Source organism: Anser anser (assembly GCF_964211835.1).
Source record: "Anser anser genome assembly, chromosome: 4".
Classification (NCBI taxonomy): Eukaryota; Metazoa; Chordata; class Aves; order Anseriformes; family Anatidae; genus Anser; species Anser anser.
Genome location: NC_139724.1, coordinates 29387644 through 29400910, shown reverse-complemented (window position 1 = coordinate 29400910; position 13267 = coordinate 29387644). Strand labels below are relative to the sequence as shown.

General features: G+C 37.6%; 1 protein-coding gene across 1 annotated transcript in view; it reads right to left on the bottom strand.

Annotated features, from left to right (window-relative positions):
* The window catches only part of NAF1 (nuclear assembly factor 1 ribonucleoprotein), a 46131-nt gene that overhangs the window by 16289 nt on the left and 16575 nt on the right, over window positions 1-13267 (bottom strand). The window contains exons 7-9 of the mRNA XM_083834404.1: window positions 12515-12620; window positions 1147-9614; window positions 743-779 (exon numbers count right to left, since the gene is read on the bottom strand). Coding sequence (XP_083690530.1) covers window positions 9199-9614; window positions 12515-12620 — 522 coding nt within the window. The 3' untranslated portion in view covers window positions 743-779; window positions 1147-9198. The remainder of the gene's footprint in view (window positions 1-742; window positions 780-1146; window positions 9615-12514; window positions 12621-13267) is intronic.

Below are 13267 nucleotides of genomic sequence, written 5' to 3'. Positions count from 1 at the left end.
TTTTTCTTCCCCTCTTTCTTTTTTCCCTTTAATTAAATTGCTCTCATCTCAACACATGAGCCTTTTTCTTTCCATCATATACTCTTCTCCCCCTTTCTTTTGAAGTGGGGGAGCTAGAGAGTGATTGTGGTGGAGTTTAGCTGCCCAGCAAGGTAAAACCACTAAAACAAGGAAAAAAAAGCTTTGAGCTTGATACAAAGTCTATTAAGTTAAATAAATTTTAATGTAGATGGACACTGAGTGCTGAATACTAATGTGAATGCATACTGAATCTTCTCCTTCATTCAGATTGTAATGAATTTCTAACTTTTCCTGTGTATAAAATCACTTGTAATAAAATAATATCCAGAAGATAAAAGAATTCAGGAGGTACTACCAAATGAATATTACTACAGATGTGTATTGTGGGTTGCATGATTTTTTTTTCTCCTGTTTTGATGTCTTCAAAACAAAACAAGTACTTCATATCTCTGTTGGAGACATTTCCAATTTCTTTAGCCCTTGTTCATAAAATTCTGTTCATACAAATTCTGTTAATTCTTTCGGTGGGATGTAAGTAGAGAGCTATCTTTCATGTTTACACCTCATAAACTACTGTTTCAGACAACTATTTCAGTACCAGAGGAGTGAGGGAAGGAGAACTTCTTTAAAGAAAACTGAAAAAAAAAAATTCTTTGTGGATAAAAAAAGTTCTCTTTCCATGTTAAATTTTTTAAGGGTATCTATATATTATAATGTATACCTGGTTTATTTGCTGTCTCTCTGGCTTCTGCATGATGCTGTAAGTAAAAGTGTGAAAATAATAAAATACTTGTTAAGTGGTGGTTTTGATCATCAAGATTTCCTGATCATTAAGAGGTATCATAATTACATCTGGAACATAACAAATTACTTCTTGAGTTTAAAAACCTACCCTCTTATAATCACAACTTTAATGGAATTTGAAATGTAATAATACATGCCAACAGAGTACAGGAAACAAGCTGTGAGAGGAAAACTAAGTTAATAATTTTAAAACAGTAGCATTAAAGCTGAAGCTCAAGGTGTTTTTTTTTTTTAATTGTTGACACTGACAGTGCTGATAAATTGAAGATATACACGCACGCACACACACACTACAATGAAACTGCAGTTTCAAAGACTTACAGATGTTAAGAACTGTATTGTTCCTAAACAATACAGATGAGCATCCATTTTCAAGACAGTATGTTAAGCTTCACTGTGATTCAGCTCTTCTTGACATCTTCTCTCTTAGTAGTAGGTTTGCTCTTTATCTGAATCAGAAAACTGATCCCACTGGAAAAAATAAAAATTAAAAAAAAAAAAGAACACATCAGAAAAAAAAAGACAGGAACATATAGAGAGGCAATGGCCACCTTTTCACAGCATTTTTACATCCACTTAACAACTTGTGAAACCACACCCCGAATACTGGAAAAAGCTACAACAAAAAAGCAGCAGACACAGCTCCCATACGTTCTAGAGCAAGGCCCTGATGTGCAGGCACATCACATCATATAGCAGACTGAACCACCCTAGGAGGTGACTCAGGCGAGAGGAGCATGGATCCTTCCATTCAGTCACTTGCACAGGGAAAACATAAGACACAGCTGGTCCAGCAGACACGGAAAAAGTGAGGAAAGCAAGCTGATTCTCCCAAAAGAAGAGTTTTCCTTATTTCATGGGATAAGATAAGATTGTACTCTATACAGTGCAAAGAAATAAGGGCAAGAACACGCTCAGTGAGCTGACTCGGCAGCCTTGCAGTACCTGGTTAAGCAGTGCTAACTCAGTGATTTGCAATTTTCTGTCTGCTGCTGAATAATAGCCTAAGGCAGGCTAAATTATATTAGTTCAGAAAAACTAACAAATCTTGGTACATGTACACGTACCATTTATAATAGTATATTTATCTTTTAAAGTGGATATATTATAGATAATTGTTATATATAGCTCTCCACATTTCTTCAAAATTGATACTAAAATTGTTTACCGGAAACAAAACATTAAATGATACTTAAGACCAAGCCTATCAAAAAAAAATTCTTCATTGATAAAAGGGGATGTGCTTCCCAAGGTTACTTCTGAGGATTAGAAGCTACGCAAGGCATAAAGCATAGCCTGAATGATTTTCTTTGTCTCCTCTTTTAGTACATTATAACTGGCTCAGAGTCAGTCATTAGTCTTTGTTTACTCACTTACATTCTCTATGCCGAGACTGAAGCAGAACATCACAAATTAACTGGATTAGTGATTAGCCACCTGTAGGAACTCTGCCACTTTGCAGGTTTTTGTCTTGAAAGAATTAAAAAAAAGGTGTGAATAGGCCTAAAAATCTGACAGGTAATTGAAGAAACTTTTCCGTCTATGGCTGCTAAATTGAACAACAGTCTGAAACTAAGGCATCAGCATCTCTACAAGTAAGCGTTTAACACTGACGTTTCCAAAACTACCTTGTTCCAAAGTTCAGCAACCCACATCAGTGCTACAAAATCTCACTCAAAACTCCTTAGATGTCTGATGAAAGAGAATTTTCTTAAGCTCCAGAAACAGGTTAGAGTTCTTACTGACAAGTCTCTCTGTGCCTCAAGAGATGTACTTGTAATAGATTTACTTATTAGGTTTACTTGGTTTTAAGCACAATTTATGAAAAAAAATCTACCTTGAAGAATATCATCATTGGACATTGAAACATCCAAAACTCAGGAATGCCAAGATTAAGCATATCTTTATAGACAGACACTTGTTCATACATAGAATGAAAAAGAAAGAAACTGGGGTTTAAATAGCTTTTCAGCTAAAGACCCAGAAGTCTTCCTCATGTCACTAAAAGCAAGACTATGCACTGGCAATATAGAATCTATATGTAAAGTACATCATGCAAAGATCTGCAAAAAAAAAAATACACCTGGCGCCTGAATGATGAAAAAAGGCAAGACAGATTAGTCTGTAATTTTCAAAATGGAATTCCCTGAAAAGTCAGATCAATATTCTGTATGTCAACAAATCCTATATTTTAAAGTCTCACTTGCACCAGGATTCAATGCAAATAATATTTTATCCATATTATAAAAATAAATAGAAAAACATCCGATTCTTCTAGTATTTCAATTATTTTTAGGTCAATATTTTCTCTCAAAGGAATTTTAGGTTAACATTTCCATAAAGGACTATGCAAAAAGAAAAAAATGGGATTTTGAACGCATTTTCCATTAACCTTTAAAGAAGATATCTATCTAAATCCCTTATACTTTAAAAAGGCTGAGTTATTCTGCTTTTCTCAGGTCTGAGATACAGTGAGTATCAACGAGGTATCCGCACTAACCCAGTTTCTACTCTTTAGTCTTTTGCCTCACACGCCTTTCATATTCAACAGCCTTCTTAACACAACAGAATAAATGACACGTAAATGTCAAGGAATGACCCATTAGAACAATGAATTAGCCTCGTCAAAATAATGCAGAGTCTAAAAAAAGGTATTAAAAACACTTAATTCTTTGAAGAGAGTTTTTTTTTCTTATTGAATCCACAAGGATATTATTTGTACCCAACACATGACAAAATACATTTTTGCAGCAGTTAAACGTTATTTTCTCATTGACACTGCACAGTTCTAGTTTATGTGTATTCTCCCGTCAATTAAAGTCAAAGTATACCTTTAAGATTGCATTTTACTAACCAAGCTATCCGCAGAAATAACAGAAAAAAAACATATATTAAGTAGAACAGATGCACGAAGATGGGTCTTTAAAAGTTTCTACCTGGTTTATATTCATCAGCATGGGAAAAGAAGAACCTAGTATCTCATCCTGAGTTCTGCCTGAAATAACAAATTTAATTCCTCTCAAGATCCAATATTTAATGTCTTCCAGACATCTATTCTATCTGAAATCACAGTCTGAACAGAATCTCCAAACCAGTAACAGAGCACAAGAGACATGGACCTAATTTGTGACAAATTAAAATAACCTGCTCTCTAAAAGCAGTTACTGTAAGTTAGCTCACCTTCCACCAAAGCAAAGCCTAGGAACCCTAAACTTGACAAATACCATAGCTTTCCGCTGTTTTTTCCCTCCTGATTCCTTATTGGAAGGAATGATTGATTTGCCTAAGAGATTGAGGGTGACAAGTTAATGATTTGTATGTCCTACTCCGTCACACCCAGACCCACCTCAATTTTGGGGACTATGCTAATCCCCTTCTTGCTAAGGTCAGTAAGTCTTTCTTCTCTCACCAGACCGGAGTAGTAAGTAGTTTGACCTACATAACTTACCCAATGCTGCATTTTTCTCTACAGTACAGAAATTGTTTCCATATCAAACCAATATCACCACTTTATCACCTTATGCTGGATAGATGAAAATCTTTTACTGCCAGAGCAATTTCAGGGCCAGAATAGTAATGATACCAAAAAGTAGTATACTGTGAAGAGAAAACATAATGTGTATACTGGATACCCTGTAAGGGAAAATCTAAACAGGCAGTGATCAGGTGTACATGTAACAACAACAGACCATGATTTCTGAGAATATTGTTCATAAAAATGCCTCTTTACATTTTGAATAGCTTAGTTGGAGATAAGGGGTCTTACTGTTTATACAGGACAACCTAGGTATGGTGGAATTGAATGCGTGACCATCCAATGGATAATTAAACAAGCCTTTAAGGCACATAGCCTAGGTGTATTTTTCATTTGGAAGTTGAATACTGTAGCAAGTCTATTTTTAGTCAAGCATTCAATCACAGTCTTCATAAGGAACGCCAAAACGTGCTCTTTCCTTCGGTTCTGTCTTGAAGAAAATATTTAGTTATTTCAGACCTGAAGTCCATTGAATCCTCACAAAACAGGTCTCAAGTTACCTAATTTACGTGTCAAAAAATGAGTAAAGATCATTAAATGAACATAGGTAATGACATTTTTCTTTTCTTTAAAGGAAATCTTACCTGCATCACTTCTTCCAAAAGCATAGACCTCAGAAATTTCTAAATTTTCACTTCCTGCTTTTGACAGCACCTACCAGATGAAGTCTTCCTGTTCAAAACAATGCAAGTAATAGCCTTGGAGACTGACTATATGCAAATTTAGATCCTTAATAACCATCCTCACTCCCACATTAGTTTCAGTGCTTGGTAGAGCCATGTTATTTTACGTCTGTGAAAGGTGTACTCGGATTACTCCTCAGGTGGGCAAAGAAGAGCCAGAGAGAGGAAATTCTATTTCCAAGTTCAGATGTAAAGTATGTGACAGCTCCCCGCTGCTGGCTCTGTGTATAGGTGGCTGGCTCTGTGCTAATAAAAGGCAGGCATTATGCATAATTAGCATGCATTTCAGACCTCACAAACCATACAGAAAATTCTAATAAAGTATTTTGGCAAATCATTACCTAAAAGAAATTACGTCAGATTCACAGGAAAACCAGCAATAATACTTTTTCATACTTAAAAGACTTCGTTTACCAGCAAATGAACGCTACTCTGTGTTGTTATTCAATAATGTCAAATAAACTTTTAAGTGACTAGGACGGAGCATTATTAGTTCTTTCCAAAAGTATACATCCTCCCTGAATGTTAAGCTGTACTGTAAGTGCCTGGTGCTATGTCTATAGTAATACTTTCATTTGCTATGTCATCCCTGGCAGTGTCTTCTATATTTCACTTGACTCCGTAGCAGATTCTATTTCCAAGTGTTCCGAGCAGATTCAGCAACCCTTCGTTACTTTTAAGTCAGACCATGTATGTCACTAAATTTACTAGACAAAAATAATTGACGATACCTTTGAACTACAAAGAAATAGAAGCCAACCTGGAAATTGCTAAATATAGCCTACGAAAAACCCTGCTTATTTCTAGTTTTCATCTGTGCGGCACCAATGTTTGTAATGCCATGAGTGCCCAGCATGATTCAAAAGGTCTCCCCTCTGGCAAATATCCCTCTGTTAGAGAACATGAAAAATAATTCTCAGCTTTTTTTGTTTGTTTGTTTAAAGTAAATAAAACACTTTCTAGGTATGGTTATTTGTTACACCATTCTCAAAATAAGTTGCACAACACAAAATGCCTTACCCCTTAAGAGAGAATGACAGGAACTAAGACTTTCATTAGCATTAGTCCCCAAACAGCTAACAAAGGACAATTCTACAAATCAGCTTACATCCAAGTGAAATAGTAACTCATTACCTTCCACAGCAAGTCCAACTTTTAGCACAGCATGGATGCTTTAGATACAAATATCTGTATGATAATGAAACAGTACAACAGCACAAATAAAAAGCCAGGCTTCCTAAACGCCAGTAACTCTGGCTGGACTGTCCACGCCTGTTAGTCTGTAGTGGGAGTACAGAACTCCAAAAGAATGACAGCAACGACAAGATCATTTTAGGTTGGTCAATCTCAAGATCCTCTGGTCCAACTCTCCGCTCAGTGAAGCTACCACAGACACTAACATGCATGCCCTTGTCCCAAGTCAACTTCTGACTCCATCCAAGAGCATCGACTCCACCGCTTCTCTGAGCAGCCTGCATCAGTGTGAGCTTCCCCCTTATCCCACAGCATTTGTCAACATTTTCCTTCAAGGAACTTGTCTTTTTCCCTTGGCTATTCGCCTCCAGGATAATTCTGATCCCTTTCCACTGACTCTTGTTCAAACTGGACTTAAAAGCCAGCAAAAAAACAATGATTATTTATGAGTTTAAGAGAAATGGTGTCAGGTATGTGATTCCAATTTCCATTTTCCGAGGTTACTATAGTTACAGTCATTTATATAATACAAGTTTATCACATCCATACTTGTATCTAATAAATGTCAACCTTTGAGTAACTGCAGCCAATCTCCTCCCTTAACCTCTGCTTCTCCTCTACTCTCTCTCTCTACTCCCTGGCTCTTCATTCCTCCCACGCCCTAAGCCTTCACTTTAAGGTGAAGTCCACAAAGAAATGTCAAATCATATGGAGGAATAACCAAAAATGTTTTAAAGATGTAGCAGGACTCTCTTGCAGCTCTCCAGGCTGAATCTGAAAACAGACATGAGTCACAGAGAACATAAATATTGGTCTACTAGAAACCACTACTTAAGACTTGCCTCCAACCCATCACAGCCCCAAAACCTAACAATCACTGAGCTACTGACTACTTTTGGCACCTGTGAAAAGTGAGTTCTGTGAGTTCTGGACTCAAATCTTTCCTGATGTTAACATTGCTTTAATTCCCTGAAAGAATAGCTACAAAACAAAAAATGTTTTCTTTTACATAGATTATAAGCTCCTCAACTATCTTATTGAATGAATGCTATTATAAGGTTCTAACCTAAAATTTAATAAATCCTAAATCCTAATACTTTGATGAAAAAGTGAGAAAACATTTAATATTGTATAAATATATTTGGCATTCCCAGAACAAATAACCTTATTTGAAAAAACTCAGTATTCCACCCTAGGTAGTGGATTACATCAGCTAGTTGAATTAACATAAATGAATTCGCAGGTGAAGTTATTCCACATGGAAGATAAGGCATGGTGCCATTTTTCTTCCACTCCTATTCACGTTGGACCCCTGAACAGTGTAGCTCACAATGCAGTCACTGCAAATTATGAAATATATTTCCTGCATTCAAAACACGGCGACTACCCAAACTTGAAAAGCTGCACTGCGGGGGTTCTCCATGGGCCACAGCCTCCTCCAGGCCACATCCACCTGCTCCACCGGGGGCTCCTCCACGGGCTGCAGCGTGGAGATCTGCTCCATGTGGGACCCATGGGCTGCAGGGGGACAGCCTGCTCCACCAGGGGCCTCTCCACAGGCCGCAGGGGAACTGCTGCTGCCTGCCTGGAGCACCTCCTGCCCTCCTGCTGCACTGACCTTGGGGGCTGCACAGCTGGTTCTCACCCCTCTCCCCCAGCTGCTGTTGCACAGCAGGTTTTTTCCCTTCCTTAACTCTGCTCTCCCAGAGGCCCAACCAATGTTGCTCACTGTCTTGGCTCTTGGCAGTGGCGGGTCCCTTTGGAACCATCTGAAACTGGCCCTCATATAACATGGGGCAGCTTCTGGACTCCCCACAGAGGCCATCCCTGCAGCCCACCACTACCAAAACCTTGCCATGTAAACCCAATACAATTCGTATTAACACTAAGCAACACCTGGAGAACTTAGTCAGCCTTTCAATACATATCCAAAGAAACTAATAAGGCCACTGAATTTGAGAACAGATACTGAGTATACAACTAATTTGTCTGTCCTGCTTCTATAGTAGCCAACCAGCCAGAGACACTTCCTTGGAGGCTACGGAACTGCAATTGTAGGATGGACCCTTTGGCCAAGTTGCTCCAGGCTGTCTTTAGTTCACGATTCTGCTCCCTGGTAGAAACAGGCTGGCAAAGTTGAGGAACCTGTTTTAGAAGAGAGAGTTTTGACCTTAAAGACAGCCAAACTAGTGCTACCTGTATCTAGTGCTACCTGCATGTTGTATCCAAAAAGAAACTAGTTAGATTGTGACAGCTTTTCATTTCCCCAGTCCATGCAGTCCCATCCTAAAACTCATTTCAAAACATCTGTTCAATAGGTTTCATTGTTGTCCTTCTATAGCTACTGTAGGATACTAAATCCAAAGTAATTTAGCTGTTGGTCCATGCTCTGATCTAGCTACTGTAGCTATTAGAATAGACAATCCAGCTCCAGTCTTCCAATTAACATGAAATTAACGAAATGTTAAAAGTTGGATCGCAGGAGTTTATACCTTATATAAACAGTGGTACGCCTAGAGTAAAAATTAGGTCTCAAATTTTATTCTCCATGTAAGCAGATTAGAAAAACTGCACAAATCCAAACAAGTGACAGTTCAGCATAGCAGTATCCAACTGACCTAAAAACTATTGAAAACAACATCTATGCCAAATATCCCCTATCACCATGAAACAGTAGTTATTAAACCTCAATTTAGTGCAAAACATTTCAAACACTATACACCGATCTCTGAAAAGTTTTTATTATCACCCCAAGCTGGTAGATATTACAAAAATAACCCATTATATAATAATGTAATTTTAATCATATGTTTTTTGAAACAGAAAAGAAATAGAAAAAAAGTTTTCTGTGGATATCCCACAAAGCATCAAACTCTGCATTTGTTCTATTCTCGCAGAAAAAAAATAAAGCATCTCCAACACAAGGGAATAGAGTCTTGGCAGCCACACGTTTATGGAAACTTAGTAAGGCTTGAAGGGAGAACGATGGCTATCTGGAGGAGGGGGAGGTGGTGGTGGTGGCGGCAAAAATGGGTACGATGAGTTGTACATGTTTGGGCCCATCCAAGCCATATTTAGATTTGAAGGCGGATGGTGAAATTGATGCATGTCATTACCAGAACCAAAAACTGGAGGAGGAAAGGGATACTGCTGCATCATTGGATTTTCATTTCTGTAAGGTTGCCGGAACACTGGAGACTCATGACGTATTCTGTTGTCTGAATAGTACAGCTGCGGTGGTCTCATTTGAGGTCTTAAATATCCTCGAGGTCCTGATGGTGGAGGAAACGGAACACCAGAGAACTGTCTGTCATGGTACCCCCTTGAATAACTTGAAACAGGCTGTTGCACTGGCTGATGAGCTCCTTCATACTCATCTTTAAAACAAAAAAAAGTTTTAGTATTTTGGAAAGTTTAAGTTTAGTCCTCACAAACCTTTGAAGAATCACTTCTGTCTTCAAAAACAAACAAATACCTAACCTGTATTGAGAGAGCTTACTACAGTGTACAGTCAGGTCTGTTTTAAAATCATACATCAAAAGTTGAAGTCAATGAAATTGGAAGAGTAACCTTTTCAACAATACTGACAAGTAAAACAAAGAAGTACTGGCAAGTCTACTGTTTAGTAATTAATCTTGACTTATTGGAGTAATATAGAAAGAATGATCCTGAGGGTTGCAAATTCAGTCATTAAGAAGGAAACTTCACGTTCTTCCCCTCTGGGCATTTTCACTTGCATTAACAAACCATGCAAACACAAACTACAAGTATTTTGGAAGCTTCAGCTTAAGACCAGATTTAGCAACAACACACTACAAAGATCAGCAGTCCTTATTCCCATCTTTAGTTTTTCACATTTTCATTGTGCTGCAAACTACTACTGGACTTATTCAATATTAAGCATGTAAGGATATTTCCTTGTATGTCTTCCAAAATTTGTAGTGTTAAGATCCATGTGCTTATAGGTAGGACAGAACACGCTATTTTACTTAGCTAACTACTATTCAAATATCTCCTGCAAATGTGGTGTCAAAAGTCATCTTAGTAACAACTTACTACTGAAGACATATCTAGGCAGATGTATGACAAAGACGTTTATCATGTTTAAAGCCGAGGTACCAGGCACTGATTACACTAAAGCGATGTACATCTTTCAGACCCGAGTTGGCATTACAGCAGACACAGGACAAATGGTTTCAACTCAAATTTAATAAAATTAACCAACTCTATCAGGAAAAAAAAAGTCAGACCTAAATCTTTAACCAATTAACTTCCAGCATTCATCTTTGAAAGATTTTTTTTTCCTGTACAGGTCACACTGTAAACATACATTTAAGGTTCATAATGAATGTGCAGCCAGTTTATATGAATGCTGTTGAGAGTATTAACGACATCCATTCTACAGAATTGTGTAAGGACTACATGAAGAGCATTACAACATTACAAAAAGTTCCAGGGAGCTGCTAAGATATCCAAAAGGCTATAGAATTTAAACAGAAACATGATCTCAAAGATTTTTAGGGTTAGAAATGCAAAAAGTATGAAAGTACGTAACACCACAAAGTCACTGAATTTGAGTAACTTATCTGGACCTAATCGTTGGTGCTAGATTACACAAAACAATTTCATCTGTAAAAAGCCAGATCCGCAAAGACAGTTAATACCAAGATTCCTAACTATTTTCATGGGGGATTAGGACCTTTGATTCCTTTGCTGCATCCAGCCCTTTGGGAAGCACCCGTGAAATTACTTCATGTTCTTTTTGTTCTTATCAAAGACTATAATGAGGAACAATTTTTAGTATACCCAGAGTTGTACGGAAGTGCAACCATGTAGAACTCCAGCTGAGACTGAGTTTGTGCTCCAACTCAACAGCTGTCCTTGCTGTTGAATTCCATAGCCAGAAGTAAACCGCAAGTAACATCAACTTTAAAACGTGTTATTTATGAATAACACACACAGTAAATCATAACTCATACTTCCTTGAAACACTGAGAAAGCTCATCCTGTTCTGTTCCCAGTTATGTACAGTAGCTCAATTCAGTAACAGCCTCAGCAAGCCCTATGAAAGACAGGTCTGCAGTAGGCTGGCAGAATAAGGACATGCTGGAAAATAAGCCTTATGCAGTGCAGATAAGCAGAAGCCAGGAGAGAAAATAACCATCAGCTATGAAAGAAGGGATGAACTGTACACAGAGGAAAACAGTTAAAAGGACAGCTGCTGACCTACAAGCTGAAAAGAGGTTCAGTGGTGGTGCCATGCCTAGCAACTGTACTAAAAAGCAGCAAACTCATGGCACAAGTCAGTCCAAGAAAGATTTGTTCAATGGTATGACTAATAATGATTTTTTTCAATGGAAAACCAATGCACAGCAAAAATGAAGCAGACAGAAGCAGCAAACTGATATGCAAGCTACAGCAGAAAAAGAGTGGAGGTGGGTCAGCAGTATTTAAAAGGAAAAGTAGAGAAAGCACAACAGAAGCAGATCAGTAATATCAAAGTAAGATGGAATTTAAAATTTTCAGCCAAAATGACAAAAATGTTTTTGTTACTAGAGACACAAGACAGGACATAGGAAAATTCAGTTATTGCAAACAGCACAGCTGCAAACATACACATGCAAATGATCTGTCAACAGCAGGAAAAAGCAATGAAGAACAGTGTGTATACTATGAAAAACTACACAGTTCACTAATCTATTCCAGGTTTGTTTATCTAATGACTATGATAGGTGAACAGCGGTTCTCAGTGGGCTAAGACAGGTAGTTATTTTAAGGAGAGGTATTAATATGCCTTGGGTGAAAAAGAGCTTCCTTTTCAGGAAAAGGAAGAAATTCCCCATTGACGACTGGCATACTCTCCCTGAATCTCAAAAAAATGGGTTTCCAAAAATCATACATGACTCTCCTTTATCTTCTCCCTGCATTCAACAGAGTAGGTTGAACTTTGGCCACAATGACCTCTGCAATAAGCAAGCTCCAAATTCTGAAAGGTGGCGTGTGCTCTATATCCTTGCTGTGTATTAGCTCACATCTATCTTAGAGGCTTTGAGTCTCCTCTGGCAACTATCCTGCTCTATACTATTTCTTTCTCAGTTTAATGGAAAAAATATACTAATTTTCCTTAAAAGGAAGGAACATAGTCACAAATTCAAACACTTGACTTTGAAAAGTACACAAACATCAACTGTATGAAAACTCAATTTTTAAGATAAACTGTATGAAAAGCACAATGATATCTAACAGATGAAAGCATTCTCCCGTAGTATTCACTCACCTGATGTATTTGTTTCTGATCTGAATTTCTTCCTTCCTTGATTTTGAGGCTTCTTTTTCCTTTGTTTTGCCTCTCTCTCTTTTTCATCATCACTGTAGTCCAAGGCCTGGTTAAAAAAAGGAGAACAAAGCCATTAAAATATAAAGAAATGTACAAAGACCTTCAGTTCTAGCCATAAATCATTATTTAGAAAACATTCCATCCTGCAGTCAGCTTCAAAAAAATACTGAAGCTGCACTTTCCTGTTTTACATTCGAAGAGCCATCATATGTTCAGCTGGCTTCTCAACAATCAGAACCTTCACACTCCACAAATTTCTCAGAAGACAATTAGACAATTCTCAGTTATTCCTTCCAATTTTCCTAAAAACAGCAACATTCAAGCACTGAACATACTTCTGCCTTGAAGTTAGTAAGAAAAAGATAACTATTGTATGACACACAACAGATTTAGGCACACATCCTTTTTCATGAATACCTTTCACAGCTTACTGCTAAGAACTGCAGTGAAGATTTTCAGAACTTACAAGCAATTCAACAGAAGTCTACCAAGGATTCTATTTTGCTCTTCCCCATCCAACCCAAAACAAACAATTCACCTAGTTCTCACCAAAATTAAGAGGAAGAGAGTAATATAGCAGTAGCTGAGTGAAACTCTGAGGAAGCTGGCTAGTAATTACCAACAAAAATCTTGCAAGGGGCTACATGTTATTTGAAGTGCAGGTTAGGTGAATTAAAATATGTATTATTTTAA